Source organism: Gracilinanus agilis, chromosome 4 (genome assembly GCF_016433145.1).
Source record: "Gracilinanus agilis isolate LMUSP501 chromosome 4, AgileGrace, whole genome shotgun sequence".
Classification (NCBI taxonomy): Eukaryota; Metazoa; Chordata; class Mammalia; order Didelphimorphia; family Didelphidae; genus Gracilinanus; species Gracilinanus agilis.
Window position 1 is genome coordinate 120938217 of NC_058133.1, and position 25106 is coordinate 120963322.

A 25106-nucleotide genomic window follows, 5' to 3' on the forward strand; every position below is an offset into this window, starting at 1 on the left:
TTCTCTGAAATGCAGTTTCCACACTTATAAAATTAGGATAATACTATCTACTTCCCAGAGTTGTGATGAAGACCAAAGATAATGAATATAAGGTACTATACGCACTTTAACATACATATATCTTCTGAGACTAGATCTGTAATTTTCAGATATGTTGCAATAAATGTCAATTATCATAATCATAAGTCTTGATCCCTTTCCTCCTTCTATTTATGATTCTTGAGCCTATGAAGCTTTATTGGTCTTTATCAGCTCACAAGAATCACTGCCATCTTTGAATTCCAGGACCCAGTTAGTCCAATATAGCTATAATACAATAAATAGCCAAATATAGCTAGTCTGCAATTTTTGTATTTTGTACTGAAAAATTATATTTCATTCATTCTTCACAATAACCTGGTAAGGAAGGCATAGCAGCAATTATTACTGTCCCCATTTTAATTTGGTCAACTAAGGCTCAAGCAACCTGACCTGAAAAGGTTGTAAAGGATAAACTAGCTGAGCCTTCCTGATTCCCAGGTCCTGCTTTGTCAGCTCCTTCCTTCAGCTTCCTAATTAGATTTCAAGCACCCAGAAGGGAGATTTTTGAATCTCTCCTCAAAGTGACCTACCCATTGGACAAAGGCAGAACTAACTTGATTGATTTCACTGATTGTCCAGACTAATCCCTTAGCTTTGGTATTTCACTAGTACACCTGGCTCAGAAGGTATTTTAAATTATAGCAAGTTGGAAACTCAGAATGCTATATAAATTGAAGTCTCTAGTGCACCCTGGACTAAGGTATATAGTGGCTTTTGCCTTTATCCCTCTAATTTCTTCCCAACTTCTTGAAATGTACGCCTTATATACTTGCTAAGTCTCATTTAGCTTCCTCTACTCCCTTCAATAAGAATAGAGTTTATATTTTTCTCCAGGCCTGGACAATTTACCTTTCTTTGAGGATTTTAAAGGAAAATTTAACTATGTTGGTGTCCATGCAAACCTAATTAAGGACAGGAAGTCAATCAGGAATGAGCACTGGATTTGAAATTAGAGAACCTCTCTGGGTGTCATTTTACTCCCCTCCAAAATAAGCCCAACTAAGGTCCCATGAACTGGCTTCAAAATCCTGCTGTTACCCATTACCTTTTTGAATTTGGGCAATTACTTTTCATCTCTACTTTTGGGCTTTCTTCAAGTCCCACCTCAAATCCTACCTTCTGCTAGAAGCCTTCCCCAATTATCTCCAGTTTATCCTTTATAATGTCCTGTCCACTAGGGTTTTGCATGTTTTCTCCCCAACTCATTCTCATTAAATTATGAACTCTTTTAGAGCAGGCCATGAAGTTTTAAGGGGGTGGGGGTGACTTGTTTGTTTGTTATTGTATCCCTAGTGCCTAATATATAGATATATAAATAGATTTACAGATTTTAGGCGTTTAATAAATGCTTGTTGACTTGATTTTTTTAAAAGGTTAAACTAGGCCTTTGCATTTTAAAATCTGATATTTAGATATAACAATTGATGCATCCAGCCACCCACCCCCATTTCTATATTGGCAGACCCATCAACCGGAATCCCCCCCCCCCCCCCCGGAGCTAGCGCAGCCCACTTTTCAGGTAAGTGTTTTGTTCCCCACCCCCATCAAAAAACCATAACAAAACTGCTAAACCTCACCCAGGGGGAGGCGGCAGGTAAAATTAGGTAAAGTCCAGGCCAGAAGCATGCCCCGAATTGCATTATAGCCCAGTTCCTCAGTGGGTGGGCTTTAGGACCAGGCGGGTGGCTTGCAGTACTTTCCCGGGGAGCTAGTCGGCCTTTCTACTGCGCCTCGTCGGATTGATTTTCCACTTCCCCATGCGGGTGTGAACCCCCACCCCCTGCCAGCCTGCCGGCCTCGGCTCGACTCCAGGTGACGCTTCTCCAGTAATAGCAATCCCGGAGTTGACCGCGGGCAGCCCCCACCCCCCCGGGCTGGCATCCCTGTCGCCTCCCTTTCTCCCTCCGTGGGGCGCCACGGCGAGTAGCAACAGCAGCAGCAGCAGCGCGAGAGGCAGCAGCAGCAGTAGTAGTAGTAGTAGCAGCAGCAGCAGCCGCCGCCACAGCCGCCGAGCCGGGGACCGAGTCGTGCATTGCTGGGTAGGGCAGGGCAGAGAGTGCACGCTCTAGCCGATCTCCTAGGCTTGCTCCCAGCATGAGGGCGGAGAGCGCGAGAGGAGACGGGGAGGACGTGGGCATCGAGAGGTTCTTCAGCCCAGGCAAAGGCCGGGGGCTGCGGGCCCTCCAGCGCTACGGTGTTGGGGACCTGCTTTTCTCCTGCCCGGCCTACACCTACGTGCTCACGGTCAACGAACGGGGGAACCACTGTGAATACTGCTTCGCCAGGTAAGGCGCGCAGAGACTCCACGCGGCCCCAAGCCCCCCACCGGGTCTTCCCCTTTCCCTCTTTACTCCCGTGGCAGTAGCAGCAGCTGGCTGCAAGAAGGGAGGAAGTGAGCGGGAGGAAGCCTGAGGGCTCCGCCTGGTCCTAGAGCCCGTTGGGGCTGCAGGGGGGAGGTACTGGACGGGGGAGGAGGAGGAGGTGCACTGGGGAGGGGGAAGGAAAGATCTGTTGGGGTAGGGTCGGGCGTGGTGGTCCCTGGGGCTACCTGAGGGCCAAAGGGCGGGTTCCAGCCCCACCCCTTCGCAAATTCAATCACTTAAAAATTAGACGTTTTTTGGACCCCGCTCCAGGTCTGGGGCAAACCTCGGCTGGAGCCCAGGCTATCTTCTCCCGGATCAAATTCCCCAAGTTCTTTAGGCAGATTGAACCCAAAGACCCAAGCAGACCTTAACCCTAGATCTTTCTGTTTGGAGCATTGTGGCCTGAAATTGTATTTGAGGAAGGCCGATACAAATACTACCCCTGGTTTCGTTGAGAACCGGCGTCCCTAGTCTGGGAAGCTGCAAGCAGCCCATTCATCACTTTGCCAAACACTGAGACCCCTGCTGGGCTTTTCTCCACGTATTTACTCCAATCAGAACTTTTTCTTTTCAATGTGTAGACTCAAAGGAAGTACCGTACTTTGATGCACTTTAAATTGGGGAAGGTTCAACACTTTTTCATCTGTTTCTCTTCTTTGGCCCACTTCTTTAGCAGCAGGATTCTTCCTTTAAACTATGACTGTTGGTGAAGCTTTAGGCAAGGCAGTATTTTGGAGACCGGCGTTCAAAAGAAAGGCAGTGTGGGGCAGTGAATAGAATTGGCTTGTCCTTCAGGAAGGCCTGAGTTCAAACCCTGACTGACATTTACTGAAGATATGATCTAGTCAAAAGTAACTCTCTCTCAGTCTCCCTCACTTTCGCCCCCCTTCACCTCCAGGTAATTATTTAAGCTGTAGAGAGAGCTTTCCCATATTGCAGCTCTTGTTTAAGGAGAAAAAAGATTATTCAGACTAATTTATATGGCATTTTGTAAACAATAGCATGCCTTCACTTGATCATTTATGACTTCATTCCTAAAAAAAATGTGTGCCTGGCTGGGCAGGTGATGGTGTCTAATTTGGCAAATGGAGAAGTGGAAACTGTCATTTGGGAATAAGTTGTGGAGTCAGAACTAGAACTCAACACTCAAAAAAACATTCCATGACTTAATTTAGCTGTCTGGAGTATATGGGCTCTGTCCAGAACAGGTATCTACTAAATATTTCTTACGTGAATGATGACTGGGTTTTTAAGAAAGGATTCTTAGATCTCTGAGATTTGTAATTCTACATCATTTTTAAGTACAGCTTCAAGACTATAAGGGTCCTTAAACATCAATTCTTCCAGGCCTAACCAAGTTTGCATTGATCTCATCCATATTCACTAGTGTCTCTCTTATATCTTATATCCCCCTTCACTTCCTGCCCCATCTCTTTCTCCATCTTACTTAATTCAGAAACTCAGACATCTGCCTGAAACTGACACATGTCTATTTGGAGTATGTCAGGCTCACCCCATAACACACACACACACACACACACACACACACACACACACACACACACACTCGTGCTCANACACACACACACACACACACACACACACACACACACACACACACACACGCTCTCGTGCTCAGTCCCAAGAAAGCCAACTAAAGCCATGCAAAAGAGGTGATTGATAGACCAAAGTACTTTCAAGCCCAACACCTTTTTTTTTTTTTTTTTAAGATTTGATTAGATTTCTTTTGAGAACCAGTTCCTCTGCTGAGTATGTAATCCAGAGCAAGTCACTTTCTGTGCTTCTCCATCTCCTTGGTAAGGATAATCATCTTTGTCTCCATATTACCTCAAAGGAATATAATGAGAGCACCAAAAATGAGGTAATGTACAGGTCAGATCCAACCACAAAATCTTGGAAGCAGTTGTTTTTAGCCTCTTATATGTCATGGACTCCTTGGACAGTCTAGTGGAACCTATAGACCCCTCTGTTTCTCAGAATGTTTCAGTGCATTAAAAAAAATACATAGGCTTATAAAGGAAACAATTTGTTGAAATATAATTATCCAAATATTTTTTAAAAATAAGTTCCTGGTTCCCAGGTTAAGAAAGCCAAGAGTTCTCATTTTTCTTGCATAGGAATTTTATTGTAATGAATATTTCCTGAGTTAAGTCTCCCCTTCCCCCTATTTCCCTTGTAATACTTTTTTCACAGTTAGCAAACCAGCTTAAACTTGTATTGAAGAAAATGTGGAGGTCTTCAAAATTAAGGCATTCTGCAGTCTCACAGGGATAGGAACTTCTTCAGTGAGTAACAAAATTAAATTCCTGCTTCGGGAATATTTCAGTATAAAATGTATTTCCCAAGATGCTTTAACCTTGCCACAGATTTCTTAGAATTTGATTTTTCTGGAACATGTTCTAAATGATTCATCAACATTAGAACAATTTCAGAATATTTAAGGGTCTTCTAACTGGGTCCTAGCCCTGTCAAGCTTCACAGGCATGGGGTACTAGCATGAAAATCTTGGTCTAGAATTGAAAAACCTGGATATGAATTTTCTCTTACAGTCAATCATTCAGTCAAATACACATTTATTAAGCACCTGCTAAGTGCCATGCAGATGTTGACTGTTGGACGATACAAGTACAAAGACAGCCCCTGTCCTCTAGGAACTTACAATCTAGTGGAGGAAGACAACATAGAAAAAGAAGCTGAAAGGAAAAGAAGCAGGGGATTAGGGAGTGGAGGATCTAGGGGGGAACTAGACTCCTTCCCTTCAAAGAAAAGAATACACAAAAGGACACTAGAGAAAATACCTGCCTGGGAGCATGGGTGCCCTCCTTAAATGAAAAATATGGGAGAAACTCTTCATTCACACTAGTCAGGACATAAAGTAATGAAGGTATTGATGAACCTTTAAGTGTGGAGGCTAATGAAATCCTGCAGGATGATTAAGTTCCTGGGTGCATGACAAACTCTCAACAAGCATTTATTAGACATCTAAGGTGTTCCAGGTTTTCAGACCTTAAGCTAATAATTTGTCAGATTCCCAGTTGCCTCATCTTGAAAGTAGATATGCTAATACTTAAAATATCTGCCTGACAACATGTTTGTCAAGCTAAGTCATAAGGATTATCTATTTGTAGTAATTTATTTCTTTATTACCCTACTACCATGTTGGTGAGCCTATGGCACATGTGCCAGAGGAGGCTGCTCCCTTCCCCTCTCTACACACTCCTTAAGGGCATTTCTCATATGACCCACCCCTCTCTCCAGCAGCCCAACGGGAACCTTTCTTCTCTCTCCTGTCTGGAGTAAGGCAGGGGGCTCACAAACAGCAAGAGGCTGCAGTTTGGGTACTTGATCTCTAAAAGGCTTGCCATTACTGCCCTACTATGTGTTGTAGTATGCCTGGAAAAAAAGAGACCAAAAAAAGTTCCTGGCACTTTAACATTTTACAATCTAATGGGAGAGAAAAATTGCAAACAATGAGGTACAAACAAGATAGAGATAGGATAAATTGGAGATCATCCTAGTCACTAGTATTAAGGGTGGTCAGGAAAGACTTGTAGCAGGAGGTGGGATTTTAGCTGGAACCTGAAAGAAGTTAGGAGATGGAAGTGAGGACAGGGATAATTCTAGGCATTCAAAACAGTAAGATTTTTTTTTTTTAATTCTTACCTTAGAATTGATAGTTAGTGGGAGCATCTGGGTAGCTAAGTGGATTGAGAGCCAGGCCTAGAGATGGGAGGTCCTGGGTTCTAATCTGGCCTCAGACACTTCCTAGCTATGTGACCCTGGACAAGTCACTTAACCCCCATTGCCTAGCCCTTAGCACTCTTCTGCCTTGGAACCAATGCACAGTATTGATTCTAAGATGGAAGATAAAGGTTTTAAAAAAAAGAAAGAAAGAAATGATAGTATCAGTTCCAAGACAGAAAAGTGGTAAAAGGGCCAGAAAGTTAAGTGATTTGCCTAGGGTCACACAGATAGGAAGTGTCTAAGGCTAGATTTGAAACCAAGCCCTTTTGACTTCAGACCTGGTGCTAAAGAATTGATAGAGATAAGAGTTTCTTATGCAAGGAAGTCAGTATCACTGAATTGAGTAGCATATGTTAAGGGAAATAAAGTATAAGAAAACTAAAAGTAGGAAGGGGCTGAGTTATGAAGAGATTTGAAAGTCAAACAGAAGATTTTATATTTGATCTTGGAGATAATAGGAACAATCAAGTTTTATTTCAATGTTTAGGGGACAGGGAAAACATGGTTAGACCTATACTTGAGGAAGATCAATTTGTCAGCCAAATGGAAGATGGATTGGAGTGGAAAGAAACTTGAGGTAAGGAGGAGACCCACCAGTAGGTTATTGCAGTAGTCCAGGCATGTGGTGATGAGGGTCTGTGCTAGGGTGATAACAAGATCAGAGAATGAGAGATGTTAAGAAGGTAAAATAGAAAGGATTTGGCAAGAGATAGCAGATATTGGGGTGGGGGGGAGGTGGAGCTGGTGAGAAGCAGTGAGGAAAGCACAGTTTAAATCTTCGAGCATTTATAGAAATGTAAGTTATGTTCTTGTTCTCAGTAAAGGAGAAAGCAGCCAAAGCCGCAGTGCTACATTTTAGCTTTTCCTTCTGGGTATAGGACTACAGGGCAAGTCTTTTTAGGCCAAATTTTAACTTCTGGTCTTATCCCATAAAATTTGGGGACTAAAAACAGTCCCCCTCCTCATTTCAGATACCTCTTAGTGATAAGCTAATAGGGCCCCAGGTGGAAAAAAAATTTTTTTTTTTATCATACTCAGCTCATTGAGAAGATTTACTTGGTCTTAAAATATATACTCATAATTATGGACTTGAGCTATTTCAAAGCCACTGGGATCTTAATGTTCTACTAATGTTGGACTGACTGGTTTTACAAAGTGTTCTTTTCCCTAATTGTCCCCTAGATTTATTCTGGATTCAGTAATATGACCCTTTCCACTTTTATCATTTTCTAACATCATGTATAACAATCTCTTTTCAATCAACTAGAATTAATTAAATGTCTAGATACTTCTGATCTAGGCATCATTCAATCTTTCATTGCCATTTAACCATACCTATTTCCCCCCCTCAATAAACTATTCATCCACAGAAAATTGACAATTGCTACACAAGAGATTTTCTTATGGGGATGGAGCTGATTCTGATAGGCTTTGGTGGAGAATCTTTTGAGAAAAGAAAGTAGGCACTCCTTCCTCTCATAATAGCTAACATTCATATAGTACTTTAAAGTTTGCAAAGCACTTAGCATGTTTTACTTCATATTCATAACAGCCTTGGGTTGTAAATACTATTATTATCCCCATTTTGAGAATGAAGAAGCTGAGGCTGAGGGAGGTTAAATAACTGGGCCAGAGTAATACAGCTAATACGTTTCTGAAGCGATCCAAAGTCAGTATTTTCTGACTTTAAATCCAGAGCCCTCCTTCTCCCAAATATGTATCCATGGTACCCTAGAATAGTTATATTTGCTCCATATAGAACAAATAAATAATATCTCTTGTACTCTGTCCCAGTCATACCATATCTGAAGTATTGGGTTCAGTTTGGGCGGCAGGTATTATTGGGTAGGATATTGACAGGATGGGACACATCCCGAAGAGGGCACCTAGGATGGTGAGACCAACTGGTCTGAGTCATATGAGAATGGATTGAAAGAACCAGAGATATTTAGCCTCAATGCAAAAGCAAACTTAGTGGATAAATGTCTTTAAGTATTTATAGGGGTGTCCTGTGGAAGGAATGGACTTATTTTAGTTGGCCCCAGAGGAACTAGCAGCAACATGAGTGATATGGGGGGGATGAGATTTCTATTTAGATACAGGTTAGATTAGGAAAATCTCTAAGACCCCTTCCAATTCTGAGATCCTGTGATTAATTTTGACAAAAACTAGGTATTTCCAGCTATGGTAGGTCTTGCCATACTATGAAAATGGGGCAATTCCCCCCAAACACCTCCATATGGTTATAGCTTTGCCTAACTCTAACACAAACTATAAGAATATTTTCAAGTGAAATAAAAGGATATTGGAAAAAGGGGCCAGGAAGGTGTCCTTGCCACATGGCAAGAAGGATATTGCTACTAAAACAGAATGATTAAATTTTTCTGTTCTTTAATCTTTAGCAGGATTTTTACAGATGTGGCAAATAGTGGTCTTTATGGCTTTAGATGTTATGGTACCATATCTAGCATATTTTTCATATGCAAGGAACCTTTTCTGCTATAACTTTCTGGGGTTTAGAGGCTGGCAGCACATTTGGAATTCATTGCAGATAAAAGGAAATAGCAGATTCATGGTTGACGTTCACCAATGAATCAAAAACCATCATCTAGCACCTCCTTAAGGAAAAAAACCACACACATCCACAAAACCATCCTCTAAAAATGCTGAATCAGATCTGCTAATCCAACAAAAGAGAGTGACCATTGGATGAAAAGTAGTATGGCCCTGTACTCTGGTACAGTCTAGGGATTTTAATCAAATTCGGTGTGGTGAATTTGATTAAGGGTACATCACTTCTGCTTTCCTTCATAAAGATGGTGATGATATTAAGATTATATGTGCAAGGGACCTTCTAGAGCATCTATAGCCAACCTATTTATTTTACAAATAGGGAAAATGAGGCTCACAGAAATAGTGATTTTTTTTTTCTTTTATTGCACAGGTATTAATAGCAAATATTCATATGTAGGGCTTTTAACTTGATCGCATATTTTCCCCTTTTCACTGTGCTTTTTAAAATATTTTTCCCTTTGGGGAAAAAAAAACAATCACATAGTTCAAGGGAATTAAGCAAAGCTAAAGGAAGGAATAAAAATTTTTTTTTAGAAGTTAAAAAGTTGGGGGCAGCTGGGTAACTCAGTGGATTGAGAACCAGGCCTACAGATGGTTCAAATCTGGCCTCAGACCCTGGGCAAGTCACTTAACCCCCATTGCCTAGCCCTTACCACTCTTCTGCCTTGAAGCCAATACACAGTATTGACTCCAAGACGGAAGGTAAGGGCCTCAAAAAATTAATTAATTAACAAACAAACAAAAAATTTAAAAAAGAAGTTAAAAAGTCAATAAGAGACAATGTTTTAACTAGGGTTTGCTAAATAGTTTAGATTTTACCAGAACTGGTACTACTGACATAAGAAATGTAAAAAGTTTTGTCATAGTGGATAAAATGCTAGAAGGACTTAAAGTCAGGAAATTGTGGAGGCTCAAAGAGATAATATATTAAAAAAAAACTCTTTACAAACCTTAAAACACTCTATAAATGTTCCCTATATTATGTCTTCCCTGTACTCAGAGTACTCTAGAAAGACAAGTATTTTCTCACCTTTATCTTAAGCATCTTCAGACCTTACAATCTTTTTTAGCTCAAGTTACCAACAAGTGAAATTTTGAAAGTATTTATGATGTAGTCATTCAGTTCCCTTTGGATCTTTTTCTTTCATGATTATTAGCATTGCTTTTTTTTTTTTTTTTTTTTTTTTTTTTTTACATTTTTAAACCCTTAACTTCTGTGTATTGGCTCCTAGGTCGAAGAGTGGTAAGGGTGGGCAATGGGGGTCAAGTGACTTGCCCAGGGTCACACAACTGGGAAGTATCGGAGGCCAGATTTGAACCTAGGACCTCCTGTCTCTAGGTCTGACTCTCAATCCACTAAGCTACCCAGCTGCCCCCTAGCATTGCTTTTTAAATTGCTTTGTAAATTCTTTTAATAATCCAAGACTAAGTGCTTTAGTTTGGCAACAGTCAGCCCTTTCTTAATCTTAAAGTGTTTATATAATCTGGTGAAGAACACTGAGCACCTATTTATTTTGAGAACTTGGAATAGTTAAAAATAATTTCCAAGAAAACTTTGTATAAAGTTTTCATTCCACAACTGTCATGCGGTTTCCCTTTCTTTAATTTCCACCCAGTTCCCCTTTGCCGGGAGTTCACATCTCAAGACATATTTTAGAGATTCCAAAGTTATTAGCCCCCTATTTACAAAAAAGGCATTGCCTTTAAAACAAAATGGGGCTCAACAGTGCTCAGGCACCCATATCTAGTGTCAGAAGTTGGTATTGCTGATTTGTCTTGGCATCTTGGACTTTTTTTGAATTGGTATGGTATCTCCTTACTTTCTCTTTATTCACTCAAAGACAGCATAATGTCATTACAGTTTTTATACCACCTTGCTTTTGCCGGGACATAAAGGAGGTGAGTAATTTTTATTAGCACAGGCTTATAGGGTTGAAAGCAGAAAGGTCCCTTAGAGATTACTCATTGAACTTCTTCATTTTATGGATAAGGAACCTGAGGCTCATAAAGGTCCTATATGATGGTGATCATATAGCTTAGTCAATAAGGAGAGCTGGGACACGAATGAACTGAAGTTTCTAGATTCCATATTGAGTGCTTTTCTTATTACAAGTCTTTTATTATTAATTTCTAAAGTTTTTTTAATTTTAAAACTTTTTCTTTTTTAATTTTATAAAAAATTTATAAATATATAATTTTATTTAAAAAACAATATTTTTAACATTTTAAAACTTTTTTCTCCCTTCCAGTTCCAAATGTTCTGATTTCTAAATAATTTTATAAAAGCGGCTAATTATTAGCAGACATTATTATTGTATCTGTTAACTCAGGCATATTGTATTTCCTTTTAATGACACTTATACTCATCTACCTAATCTCAGACAAAATGTCAGTTTTACCTAAGCATTTTTGTCTTTACTTTCATGTTCTCTTTTGTAACCTTGCAGTGCCATAGCTAGGGGAAAGTCCTGGAATTCCAAGTGAAAATCTGATAGACTTTTCACTAGTTGGTTTTAAAAATGGAAATTTTCCCAAAATGTTTTCAAAATTTTAATTTACTCTTAAGGATTGTTAAAGTGAAAAAAAGAAATCTTATTTTGTTGTTTTATTGATTATTTGTGGCCAATTGGACCCCCTTTGGGGTTTTCATAGGCAAAGACTCTTGAATGGTTTGCTATCTCCTTTTCTGGTTCATTTTATAAATAAGGAAACTGAGGCAAATACAGTTAAGTGACTTGCCCAGGACCATGCAGTTAGTAGATGTCTGGGGTTGGATTTGAATTCAGGTCCTTTTGACTCCAGGCCTGGAACTCTTATCAATGTATTACCTAACTTCCCCAAACCCATTTTAGGGTCCGTCTTTTCTTGATATTTACCCCAAGGAAGATTGTTGCCTGATCCTAGGGAATGGAAGTACCTTAAAAGTTTTTCTAATTTAGTTTTGAAACATGATTATTGAGTTACTTCCTCTCTTGATCACTCCTCTTAAATACTAGTAGCAGTAAGAAGTAACATGTAACACTTTCAGGTTGCAAAGCATTTTATATACATTATCTCATTTGCTCTTTATCACAACCCTGTGAGTCAGGTGCTATTATTCCCTTTTTACCTATGAGAAAACAGAGTTAGACAAAGTTAAGTGATTTGCTCAGGGTCCACAACTATTAAGTGTCCGAGGCAGGATTTGAGCTACATTCTCCTGACCCCAAGTCTGGCATTCTTTCCACTGTATCACATTGACTTTCTTAATAACATTGCAAGGGACAGAATACCTTTCTTTTAGCTTTAGAGGTACTCTGTAGGTAACTTTCTTTCTTTCTTTCTTTCTTTTTTTTTTTTAAACCCTTACCTTCTTTCTTGGAATCAATACCGGGTATTGGTTCCAAGGCAGAAGAGAGGTAAGAGTTAGGCAATGGGGGTTAAGTGACTTGCCCAGGGTCACACAGCTAGGAAGTATCTGAGGCCAGATTTGCACCTAGGACCTCCCATCTCTAGGCCTGGCTCTCAATCCACTGAGCCACCTAGCTGCCCCTTGTAGGTAACTTTCTTAATTATTTAATAGCACAGTGTTAAGTGATAAGAGCTTGATTTTGATTAATTTTGCCTACCAATTCTGAGAGACAGACAGAAGTCAAATTTTATTATTCCTCTATTGCCTATGTTGAAGCCCAGAGCAAGGAGTTCTGCTTAATATAGCAGCTTTGATGAAAATATCCCAATTCTTAAAAAAAAAAAATAGCTATCCGGGGATCACACCTGACTCCAGCCCTTCTGTTCTTGTAGCTTTAGGTTTGAGTCATTTGATCTAAGCATGACTCCTACGTAGCAAATAAAATAATCATCTCCTATCCATGACTTCACAAAAATACAAATTTCTAGCAAATTGAAATGATATTGCTATAAATAGTTGAAGCTTTGTTTATGGAGATCACAAACCAAAGTACATTTTCAAATTGCTTCACTGATGATAAAGAGTAGCATAGCAGGATAGAAAAAGAATATCTAAATAATCATGAGCCTCTGAATTTCAGAACAGGAAGATCCCATACCCTCCTGATTGAGAATCATTTCCAGAATCAAAGAAAGAGGAAAAGGACTCCTGTGTGTAAAAATTCTTATAGTGGCTCTTTTTGTAGTGTCAAAGGACTGGAAACTAAGGGGCTACCAATCAATTGGGGAATGGCTGAACAAATTGTGGCATATGGTTGTGATGGAATACTATTGCACTATAAGAAATGACAGGTAACAATGCCGTTTTCTGGTTTCAGAAAAACATGGGAAGTCTTATATGAACTGATACAGAGTGAAATAAGAAGAATCAGGAAAACAATTTCTACAATAACAGTAATGTTATAAGACAAACACCTTTGAAAGACTTAGGAACTCTTAACAACACAAAGAAGACCCATAGTTCCAGAAGACTCAAGATGAAACATGGGACCAATTTCCTGTTAGATAAGCCATAGACTCAGAATACAGATTGAGGCTTTTTTTTTTTTTAATGGCTAATACAGGAATTTATTTTGCTTACCTAACATGTCTGTAATATGTAATCATGCTTTTCACAATGGGTGGGATTGATAAAGTAAAATTCAATTTAAAAAAGAAATTGATTTAAAAAAATTAAATGGGGGTGGGGGAATAGCTAAGTGGCTCAGTGAATTGACAGCTAGACCTGGAGATGGGATATCCTGAGTTCATATCTGGCCTCCAACAGTCATCATTTAACCCAGGCCCCACCCCCACCACACCCCCATTGCATAGCCCTTACTACTCTTCTGCCTTGGAACTAATTACATGGTATTGATTCTAAGATGGAAGACAAGGGTGTTGTTTTTTTTTTTGTAATTTAAATAGTGAAGGAATATTTAATTCATTGCATAATTTTTTCAACCTAATTAAAAAATATATTTTCTTAAGCATCTGTAAGTAATTAGTCAAACTCCTTTTAAAAGCATTCTCAATCATATTTGTGTCATAGAAGCCTTTTAGCAGTTCGATGAAGCCTATAGGCCTCTTTTATTGACTCTTCTCCATAAAATAAAATGCACAGAATTACAAAAGAAATCAATTATATCAAAATATAATTATAAAAATATTGTTTTAAAAAATTCATAGATCTCAAGTTAAGAACCTTTGATTTAAAACTTATAGTGACAGGAAACACTATTTTTTTTTTTAGTTTAGTAAGAAATTTATTTTCTTATGTCTGTAGTGTCTAACACAACTACATTTATGATACAAAACTAGTCTAGTATTGAGTGCATGTTCTGGTTAACACAGAAACACTATTTTTTAGAAAACCCTTACATTCTATCTTAGAATTGATACTAAGTACCCATTCCAAGGCAAAAGAACAGTAAGGGCTAGGCTATTGGGGGGTTAAATAACTTGCCCAGGTTCACACAGAGGAAGTGTCAGAAGCCATATTGGAACCCAGACTTCCTGACTTCAGATGTAGCTCTCTACCCACTGAAATACCTAGTGGTCCTGGCAGTATTGCTTTTTAAAATTGCTTTTGGACTGTTCCAAGTTGTTAGAAAAATGGTTAGTATATCTAACTGCAATTATTTTCTTTTCTTGTTTTTTCCCCTCTGGTTCAGACTGGATGTGGTGCAAACAGCCACTCATGAACCCCATCCCGCTGCTGATTAATCCAGAAGCTTTGATGGAACATGCCCATCCTCTTTTCCTCTTCCAGCAATCTGGTGGCCAGTCCTTGCTTCCAGAGGCTCATCATACTAATACTAGACTTAGTTTGGAAGCCCAGGCAGCTTAGCACACTGCAACTCCTGATCAGTTGTATGATTTTACACTTCAGCTCAGAACTCCTTAGTTCAAGTGAACCACTGGCCTTGGCCTCCCAAGCCACAGAAATTATAGGCATTTAACACCCTACCCAGCTAAAATCTGCCTTTCTTTAACTCAAATTTGTTCCACTTAGTTTTGCTGTCAGTAGTAATGCAAAACAAACACAATCCCTCTCCCACAAGTCAGTCCTTCATCACTCTTTGAAGAAAGCTATTGTGTCACCTTTAAATGTTTGTTTTTTTTTTTTAAGTCTTTTCTAGGCTAAGTATCCCTATTGCTCTCAACTGATCCTCTTATGACATCAGTTCCCTTGCCAAGCCAATCATACTCCTGGATATATAGGGTTTAGAGCTTGAAAAGACATATTATCTTGTCAAACTTATTCATTTCATAGATTATGAAACTGAATCTAGGAATCAGGATCTCCCAGGTTCTGCATAACAGAACTAATATTTGAACCTAGCCCCTCTGAGTCCCTAATCTACTGTCGTGTCCATGAAACCCTGCTGCCGCTTGTCAGTGCCCTTTTAGAAATGTACTGAGGACTGAGCACACACAGTAATCCTCTCGTGATCTTACAAAGAAGGAAAACAACAGAGCTGTCATCATCCTCATTATGGATACTTTGCTTCTGTTTCCCTAACATAATATCAACCTGTTTTGGGCTGCCATATGGTACTGTTGACTCTTATAGGGTTTGCACTTTACTTAACCCCCCAGATTAGTTTCCATAGGAATTGTTGACTAGCTTTGCTTCTATCATCCTATCCTTGTGCTTTTTGAGCTCAAGCCCAGGACTCTACAGTTTATCATGATTCCATTTCATCTTATTAGCTTCTGTCCACCATTAAATCTACCAAGATCTTTTGGGGTTTTTCAGATATTTTAATAGCTGTCCCTCCCAACTTTGTTACCCACAGATTTCTTAATTCTATCATATATGCCTTCATCTAAATCAGTGGTTCCCAAACTTTTTTGGCCTACCGCTCCCTTTCCAGAAAAAATATTACTTAGCGCCCCCTGGAAATTATGAAACTATTTATTGAACTCAGAATAGAATGTAATACAAAAAAAGTGTGGCCATCACCACCTCCCTGGATCACTGCAGCACCCACCAGGGGGTGGTAGCACCCACTTTGGGAATCACTGATCTAAATAATTTTTTAAATGTTTAGTTCAGTTGGCCAAAGAATAGACCTTTGGAGTAGCCTGTTATAAATCTCCTGCCCTAACATAAGTCTGTTTGACTCTTTGGGTCCAGACATTTAATCAGTTTTGAATGGATCTGACTATATAGTCTTCTAGTACTTATCTTCCTTGCCCAGAAAGTATATTATGAGAGAATGTCAAATGCCTTCCTGAAATGCAGGTCTCCTAGATCTGTGACATTGCCCTATTATGCCAGTCTAGAAGCAATACCACAAAAAGGAAATGATATTAGTTTGGCATAGCCTCTTCTTGGCAAGTCTAAATGTTCACAAACTCATAAACATACTTTGATGAGCTTTTGCTCTCATTGGTGTGAATACTCTTCCCATTGGTATACATCAAAATTAATCCAAACCTTCTTATCTCATGTATTCGTTGGCTTTTCCATAAATCCTCCAATGGGCAAGAGGCCTTTCTTTATATTTCTATTATCATATGCAGCTTTCAGGTAGTCAATCTGCTGTTCCTCACTCTTGATATGTAATTAGCCCCCATCTTTTTCTAAGTCATATATATCCTTGAGGTCTTTTTAGAATTTTACCTCTTTCATATAATTTCTTGTTGGTAATATGCTGAGGTTTTCTTATAACCAGCATGCTGCATCTCATCATTGTTCTTTGGTTCACCTATAGTTTTGTTTTTCAGAAATCATAGTCTTCTATGACTCAAAGCCACTCAACTATAATGTAAAGATACTGGTGTCAGAAGCAATAGTGGAATCAAAATTATGCCCAGTTCTCCAAATGCTATTCAACCTTCTCTTGTTTAGTTTTGTTCCCCTATTTATTAACTATCTGCAGTACCTATCCAAGATATCTACATGTAATCTCCATTTACAAAAGAAAATTCTCATCATGTTAGAAAAAGATGAGGATCATAGCTGTAGAACTGAAAGAGATGTCAGAAGCCAGCTAGTCTAACCCCTTTTTTTCCTTTGGATGAAGGAACTGAGACCTGAGGAAGTTAAGTGATTTGCCCAGGGTCACACAAATAATAAGGAGTAAAAGTGGAATTTGAACCTAGGTCCTCTGATTCATAAGTCCATAATCTTCTCCCTTCACCGTGATGATTAATAATTCCAGAAGAGTTATACCTGGCTGGCAAGAAGTTTTCAGACAATTGTTTGGATATAACCAAATCTGCTGCTATTTGCCCGAAGAAGATAACAAAGCTCCATGAATGTCCCCCCTTCAAGAACCTGCAGTTTTTTGTATGTTGGCTTCTTGTTCTTTCTCCTTATAACTTGGGGTCTTCATTTGTCTGAAGGCAAAGCTAGATTAGGGGTATAGTTGCAGCAGATAGATTGCCAGACCTGGAGTCGGGAAATTAGAAAAACCTCAATTCAAATTCAGCCTCAGACATTAGCGTCCTGACCCTGAGCAAGTCACTTAACTCTTTTTGCCTCAGTTTCTTCATCTGTAAGATGAGCTGGACAAGAACATGGCAAACCACTTCAGTATCTTTGCCAAGAAAACCCCATTTGGGGTCAAGAAGACTGAGACACACATCAACCACAATTCATGCTATGCAAGATATTTAAGATAACTGGGTTATTGAAGAGTTGAACCCTTAACTTTGACCTCCTAAGTACTGAATTTTAACTAAGTGAGCCAGTCTGGAAGGTACACTTTATTTTGTGTGGGTTCTTAATATACTCCTTCTCAATTCCAAAGGCATTCACAAAGACTCAAAGAACAAAAGGAAATCCGAGCTTTTGGAGACTTCTTTAAAGGGCAAAAATGTGCAATTGAATGGGAAAAATAACACCAAAAAAATTCTTGTAGGTTCAGGAAACAATTTTCCATTATTGTCTGCTCATTCATTGAGAAGCCAGCTGTGACTCTCAATAACTTAGCCAGCCTTCCAGCTTCCAATCATCACCCCCGACTTCTAGTTCCTCCCTCTTAAATCACCTTGTATTTCCTTTTATAATTTATTTTGTATAGATATACACACTTTTCTCTTTTAGTCTCTCACCACTAAAAAAAATGATTGCAAACTCCTTGAAGGTAGGGATGAGCTCCATAGTTTATTTAACTAAATATCTATGCTGATCTCTAGAGTATGCATTTTTAGCTTTTTCTTTTGTGGATGGTTGAGTGATTATGGATTTCCTCCAAGATGCTCTGCAGTATTCTGGGACTCACCATCTGAAAATAGGAGAATTCTCAGGACCTTACTAAATAGAGGGAATCCTCCTTAAACTTGAACTAAATGCAAGATTTCTTGTATGACCATTATAAACTTTTGGCAAGTTTATATCTCCTTCTTTAATGTATCACCTATCAGAAGGGATCAGAAGGTTGTGAAATGAGTTTATCTCTTTTATGTCTTTCAAGGAGTTTTGAATAATTTTAATCTATGCATGAGAGGTAACTTGTTGAAAGAGAGCCTTTGAGGTAGCATATTGTAAAGGGCTTAGCATAGTTTCTGGCAGATTGAAAGTGCTATATAAATGTTAGCTATTATTATAATTATTGTTATAGAATCAAATGCTTTTTATAGTTAACAAGTAGCCAGTGCAGTGAGACTTGTGTTCTATGTGTTTTTCAGTTAGTGTTATAATAGTAGATATGTGGTCTATCGTGAAATAACATCACATGAAAGTAAAGAATAATTAGGAAGCATTATTTCACCAAATGCAAAATGATAAAAAATTCAACTAGTCTAATGTCGCTAGAGTTGGATGTTGGATCAAATCATGGGTTTCTGTCCATAGTAGATTATTTGGGCAAAGTTCCTAAATGACTCATCTTCCAAGATTTATTTCTCAACTTTAGATCCAAGGAATGCCTTGACTTATAGCAGAATTTTTTTTTTTTTTTTGGCCTGGCTAAAAGAGTCTTTGCATAGATTTCAGATCATTCTACAGGTGCCTTACTTTCAGTGAAAGCCTCAATGGATGTGGATCCTCTTGATGTCTTCCCTACAAGACTCAGAAAAATATTTTCCCACATGGCTTCTGAAGATTTCCCCTGGGCATTAGGCTTAAACAATCGTCTTCTTCAATCTCTTGGAGATGTTGTTGTCTTTGATCTTCTAAGTGTAACTTGCTACTGACTCATTCCTTTTTGTCCTGATTGAATTACTTGAGAGATAATTTAATATAATGTCATGTTTGGCCTTAGAACCAGGAAGACATAAGTTCCAGATATATCTCTGACACATACTGGGCTGTGTGAACCTGAGCAAGTCAGTTAACTACCTCTTAGGCCTCTAGCAAACTTTAAAAGTTTCAGAGAAGGTTTTGAAAAAATATATATACACAATATATGCATATGTGTTTAAGTATAAAACATATATACACACTTATCATGTGCATATTATATTTTGTTAAATAGTTCCCAACTATATATAAAAAATTTAACATTCTTTTTTCTAAAATTGAATTCTAAATTCTCTCTCTCCTTCCCCTGCTCCTTGAGAATATATCAATTATACATTCGAAGTCATGCAAAACATATTTCCATATTTGCCATTTTGAAAAAGAAAACATATATATACGCACAAAACCAAGAAAAATAAAGAAAATAGAAAAAGTATGCAGAAAAGGCTTGGACCTGCATTGGTAGAGGGAGTTTTCTCATCTGGGATAGTTCCCTGTATTACTAGAATCACAGGCCCAGTTGCTATCCTTTGAGTTCTTTGAAGTCAGTTGAGCAATTGGTTATGGCCCAGCCTTTAAAAATAAGTTGGATTTTGCTTATTACACTAGAATGACAATTGGGCTACAATCATTTGTAGACCTCCCTGTAGCCTTTAGACTCATGTCATCATTATTATCTCAGCATGAAGGATTCCCTGCAGATGGAAATCCTTTCCCTTGAACTATAAGTTAGGAGGACCCTCAGAAGTCATCTGTCCCAAACTACAATGTAGAATGGTAAAATATACGTTGTGTCTAATTATAAAACATATATATTTATTATAATCTGCACTAAAGATAATAAAAGCATTTTATTTAAACTTTTCCATTCATTTATCAAAAGAACAAATTCATATTATAAAATTTTATTTAAAGACACGTAAGTATTCTGCAAGAATACATAATAAAACTTATAGGAAGGGAAGATAATCATTGTGGTTATTGAACTTACTAGTTTTTGTTTTCTTAAGAGTCACAGATGTGATTATAATATGTAGAGAAAGGCCATGAACTCACCAATTACTTTGCTTTGACTATTGTCAAAATAGTTTTTTTGTAATTAATGTAGTGAAAAGAATGTTTGCTCCGGAGTTAGGTAACATTTGGATTTGAATTTCACCTCCATTGTGAGCCTGATTACACTTCACCTAAATCTTAGTTTCTTCATCTGCAAAATGAGGAAAATAATACTCATAGACTTGTAGTGTTAGCCTTACCAAATGAGATCATCTATATAAAGCACTTTAAAACAGCTCTGAAAATACAATACAAATGCCAGCCAACAATTCTTCCCTACAATGATCTGAAAAGCAATTAAAATGCAAAGTCCTCATAAGGACTTTTTTTTTTGGCCAACAAATACCCTTAAGAGGAGTGACTGGCATTTCATTTCAAGAGATTTTTGTTAGAAAGAAAATCTGATTGCTTTGTCTTCAGATGTTGAGAAAGCTTTACTGGCTTCATGCTCTCCTCTGACAAAACATTTCCACAAATATCGCACTGCAGTTTTGGCAAGCCCTTCTCTGATCCAAGCCAGTCAGTAAACCTAGTTTTCAAGTGATCGATGTTCTACTTCTGGGTAGAACTGATTTTTTTCATTTTTCTTTTGGGAGAACCATTAAGCTTTACTTCATTTTCATTGTTAGTAACAACATAAGCAAATTTGAAGGATTCAATTATACTTATTTTTATGAACAAAAGTGTCTTTTGTCTTGCCCCCACTCATTTTAAAAACTCTTTTATATTTTGTTAGTAATTATGTTTCTCAAAAAGATACACCAAGTAGATCCTTAAAACACAAGGCTATAATTATTATAACAACTACCTGACACCACTGAAAGAAACAAAACCAAATGATTATCTCCCACTGCTTTAGGGATTGGTGGCTGATTGCAAACCCTGATCCTGTGTCATGCTAAAGACACAAGAAGGTTCCTGGGCAGGTGGGTACCTCACTGGATTGAGAGTCAGGCCTAGAGACAGGAGGTCCTAGGTTCAAATTCGGCCTCAGACACTTCCCAGCTGTGTGACTCTGGGCAAGTCACTTGACCCCCATTGCCCACCCTTACCACTCTTCCACCAAGGAGCCAATACACAGAAGTTAAGGGTTTAAAAAAAAAAAAAAAAAAAAGAAGGTTCCTGCTTTTCTGTGTGGTCAACATGATCTTCCGACCCAGGACAAGAGTTAGTATCTAGTCACACAGAATTAAGAGATCATTCTTGCCTCATCTGTCAAAAGTCAAGTTTTTGTTTGTTTATTTACCAGGTTTGTTGTTTTTTGTTTTTTAAAAACCCTTAGCTTTTTAGGAAAAAGCCTTTTCCAGTTTTTAAAATAAGGACCTTTGGTAATAGAAGTTTTACAGATTGGTAATAATTAATATTACAACTTCAAGTTGACCATTGCTTGAGTTATCTGTCATGGTCCTCCAGCTGAGACTCAAAGCATGCCAGAAGTTCTCTATTGATATCTTGTACTTGGCCAACTAGGGAGTGAGGCCAGCAGCTTGAGCTGTTCAGTCCCTTGAACCAACCAAATTTCAATACCTTTTAAGGGGAAAAGCTAGCCTAACTTTCTGAGGTATAAGGGTTAAGATATTGTTCCTGCCACAGATTTGTAAAATAAAATACATAGGATCACCAAGGAAAAGAATCATATTGAAATACATTCATTAAAACATTTTAAACAATCAAGAACATACCCTCCTCCCCGCCCCAGTTTGAGAAGCCATGCTCTAGCCACCTCCTTCATGATATAGATGAAGAAGTTGGGGACCTAGGAATTACATGGGAAGCAAATATTAACCTAATCTAATCTCTACCCAGAAAATGAATCATCAGTAAGTATTCATCCAGCCTACAGTTACTTTTAAGACCTTCAGGAACAAGCGAGTCACTATTCCCCAAGGCATAACGTATTCCATTCTTAGACAGCTCATCAATAAAATGGGGCTAAAATAGCATTTGCTTTACCCACATCAGAGGCTTTCTGTGAGGAGAGTGCTTTGTAACCCTTAAAGTATTAATTATAGAATGTGAATTCCTTAGGAGTAGATATTGGCTTAGTCTTTGTATTGAGCACTCAGAACATTGGAATTTGGGTACAAAGAAAGCAGTTAATAAAAGCTTATTGATTGATTAATTAAATGCTGGGAATATAAATATGAGCTATTTATTATTAATGAAGCCTGATACTTGAAGTCATATATGCAATTCTCTGTGTGTGTGTGTGTGTGTGTATTCTTGGGGAAAAGAAGCTTTTCTGTTTTCATTGCTCTTTGGATCATATAGAAGAATCTCTGATAGTCTGGGTACTGACTAATATATTTGCAGTCCTTGCATGGGAGTAGGCTCTTTTCAACCATAATGAATACTATTCCAAGAGTTTTTATAGGAAAAATGAGGCAAGGAAACCCTTTTATCCAGGATTCTATCAATTGGGCATCTTCTTACTTGTTACTTCCACACATCTGTAAATAACATAGTTGTTGCACTTACCTACCCTACTGGTGCTGGAGAATTCCAAAGTAACCTCTTTGAAGAACCTAAAGAAAACTAAATGGTGATTGATCATATGATCTCAGAGTTAGAAGGGATCTTAGAGACTATCTAATCCAATCTGTACCAAAGTAGGAATCTCTTTTACAACACAATTGGAAGCCTCAGGGTGCAATGGAGTGAGGCATTTGAGAGATTGAGTAAATTGGCCAGATTTATATAGCTAATCTGTATCAGAGGCAGAACTTGAATTCACTCTTCCAGTCTCTAAGACCAACACTATTCACTACCCCAAAAGTGTCAGACTCAAAAAAGGGATTCCTGAAAGCTTCATACTGACTTAGAAAACTACAAATTAACATGCCTTGTATTATAAATTAAAGACAAATTTTCCTAATTATATTTTAATTAGATTGGGCTACAACTGTGGTGCTTCTCTTTTTTAATCTAAAATTTTTATTTGTTTAATTAATTTAGAGCATTTTCCCATGGTTATAGGATTCATATTCTATCCCCTCCTCCCACCCCCTCTCATAGCCCACACATAATTCCACTGGGTTTTACATGTGTCATTGATTTCCATATTATTGATATTTGCGCTAGGGTGCTCATTTTGAGTCTGTAACCCTAATCATATCCCCATCCTCCCATGTGATCAGGCAGTTGTTTCTCTTCTATGTTTCGACTCCCCCAGTTCTTCCTCTGAATGTGGATAGCATTCTTTCTCATAGGTCCCTCATAGGTCCTGGATCATTGTGTTGCTGCTAGTAGAGAAGTCCATTACATTGGATTGTGCCTCAGTGTATCAGTTTCTGTGTATAAGGTTCTCCTGGTTCTGCTCCTTTTACTCCGCATCAGTTCCTGGAGGTCGTTCCAATTCACATGGAATTCCTCCAGCTCATTATTCCTTTGAGCACAATAGTATTCCATCACCAACAGATACCACAATTTGTTCATTCATTCCCCAAATGAAGGACATACCCTCGTTTTCCAATTTTTTGCCATCACAAAGAGCATGGCTATAAATATTTTTCTACAAGTCTTTTTCCCTATGATCTCTTTGGGGTATAAACCCAGCAGTGGCATGGCTGGATCAAAGGGCAGGCAGTCTTTTAGTGTTCTTTGGGCATAGTTCCAAATTACCATCCAGAATGGTTGGATCAAATCACAACTCAACTAACAATGCATTAATGTCCCAATTTTGCTACATCCCCTCCAACATTTATTACTTTCCTTTGCTGTCATTTCAGCCAATCTGCTAGATGTGAGGTGATACCTCAGAGTTGTTTTGATTTGCATTTCTCTAATTATTAGAGATCTAGAGCACTTTTTTCATGTGCTTATTTGATTTCTTTATCTGCAAATTGCCTATTCATGCCCCTTGCCCATTTATCAATTGGGGAATGGTTTGGTTTTTTTGTATACTTGATTTATGTGCTGTTTCTCTTAAGAGTTCAGAGAAGGGAGAGAATAGTGCAGACTGGAATAGTTACAAGAAGGCTTAGTGAAAGAAATGGTACTTAAGATTGGATTTGAAGAATAGATAGATCTTAAATAACGGGAGAAGAAAAGAGAAGACATTTCATATATTTAATGCAGTGTCCAACACACATATGTTTATTGAATTGAACAGTGGCAGGAATGGTCATGACTCATCTGTGAGGGACAATGAAGAGACCATTCTGGTGAAATGGCAGGGTTTGAGTAAAGGAGTATTGATTGGGTAGCAACACTAGACCAGTGGGAGTAGATTTATCCCCAAAGGACTAAGCAATCACTAAAAGTGTTTGAAGAAGGGAATGGTATAATAATGGTATAATAAAAGGTATTTTAGAAATCACAGATTACTACAGGTGAAAGGAATGTTAGACCTTTTAGTCCAATATTCTCATCTTACTGATGGGATCACTTGCTTATGGTCTGACAGCTATAAAGCTGAGCTGTAAAGTAAACTGTTATAGTTGAGACTCAAATCCAACGTGTGCCTTCCTGACTCCACCACTCGGCATCATTTTTTCTAAGCTTCTAAATTACCAAAGACTCCTGCTTAGGAAGGAGTTTTTACATAGATTTGGACCAAACAAAAGAAGCCTGCTTAATCATTTGCAAAATAAAATTTAGTTCAGTAAATAGATTTGAATGTCACTGGTCAATCAACAAATGAAATACCCTTTTTAAAAATAGATAGAGCTTTTGCTTTGGAGTAGTTTTTAAAATTCACAAGAATCAAAAGAAATCTAGAAAATTAATGAAGTATATGTAGTCGGGCTCTTTAGTTGAAAACTACAGTTAGCTATTTGTTTAAGGAAACTGCTAGGAAGTACTTTGGAAAAATCCATAACCTGGCTTTTCATACTGGAAAATAACCAAGGAGAGATCTAGTCTGTTCTTCTAGGGAAAGGGGAGAGAGAAAGTGCATTATCTATGAAGTAGAATTTGGAAGGCATTCTTTGTCTCTAATATTTGATAGGAGCAATTAGAAAAGGAAGAGGAGGAACCACATCAGGGGTGTCTTATGCAACTGACCAGATTTTGGAGGCTCCCTGGAAACATAGACTTTGAAGTCACCCATGTGTTTTGTTATTACTCTGAATCTACAATGTTTGAAAGGTATACTGGAAGGACTATTTTAAGTGATATTAATTGAATAATTTTCTTCTCAG

General features: G+C 38.2%; 1 protein-coding gene across 1 annotated transcript in view; it reads left to right on the top strand.

Annotated features, from left to right (window-relative positions):
• Positions 1–2165: 2165 nt before the first annotated feature.
• The window catches only part of SMYD2 (SET and MYND domain containing 2), a 90725-nt gene continuing 67784 nt past the window's right edge, over positions 2166–25106 (top strand). Inside the window, exon 1 of the mRNA XM_044671845.1 lies at positions 2166–2366. Within this exon, the coding sequence (XP_044527780.1) occupies positions 2176–2366 (191 nt within the window). The 5' untranslated portion in view covers positions 2166–2175. The remainder of the gene's footprint in view (positions 2367–25106) is intronic.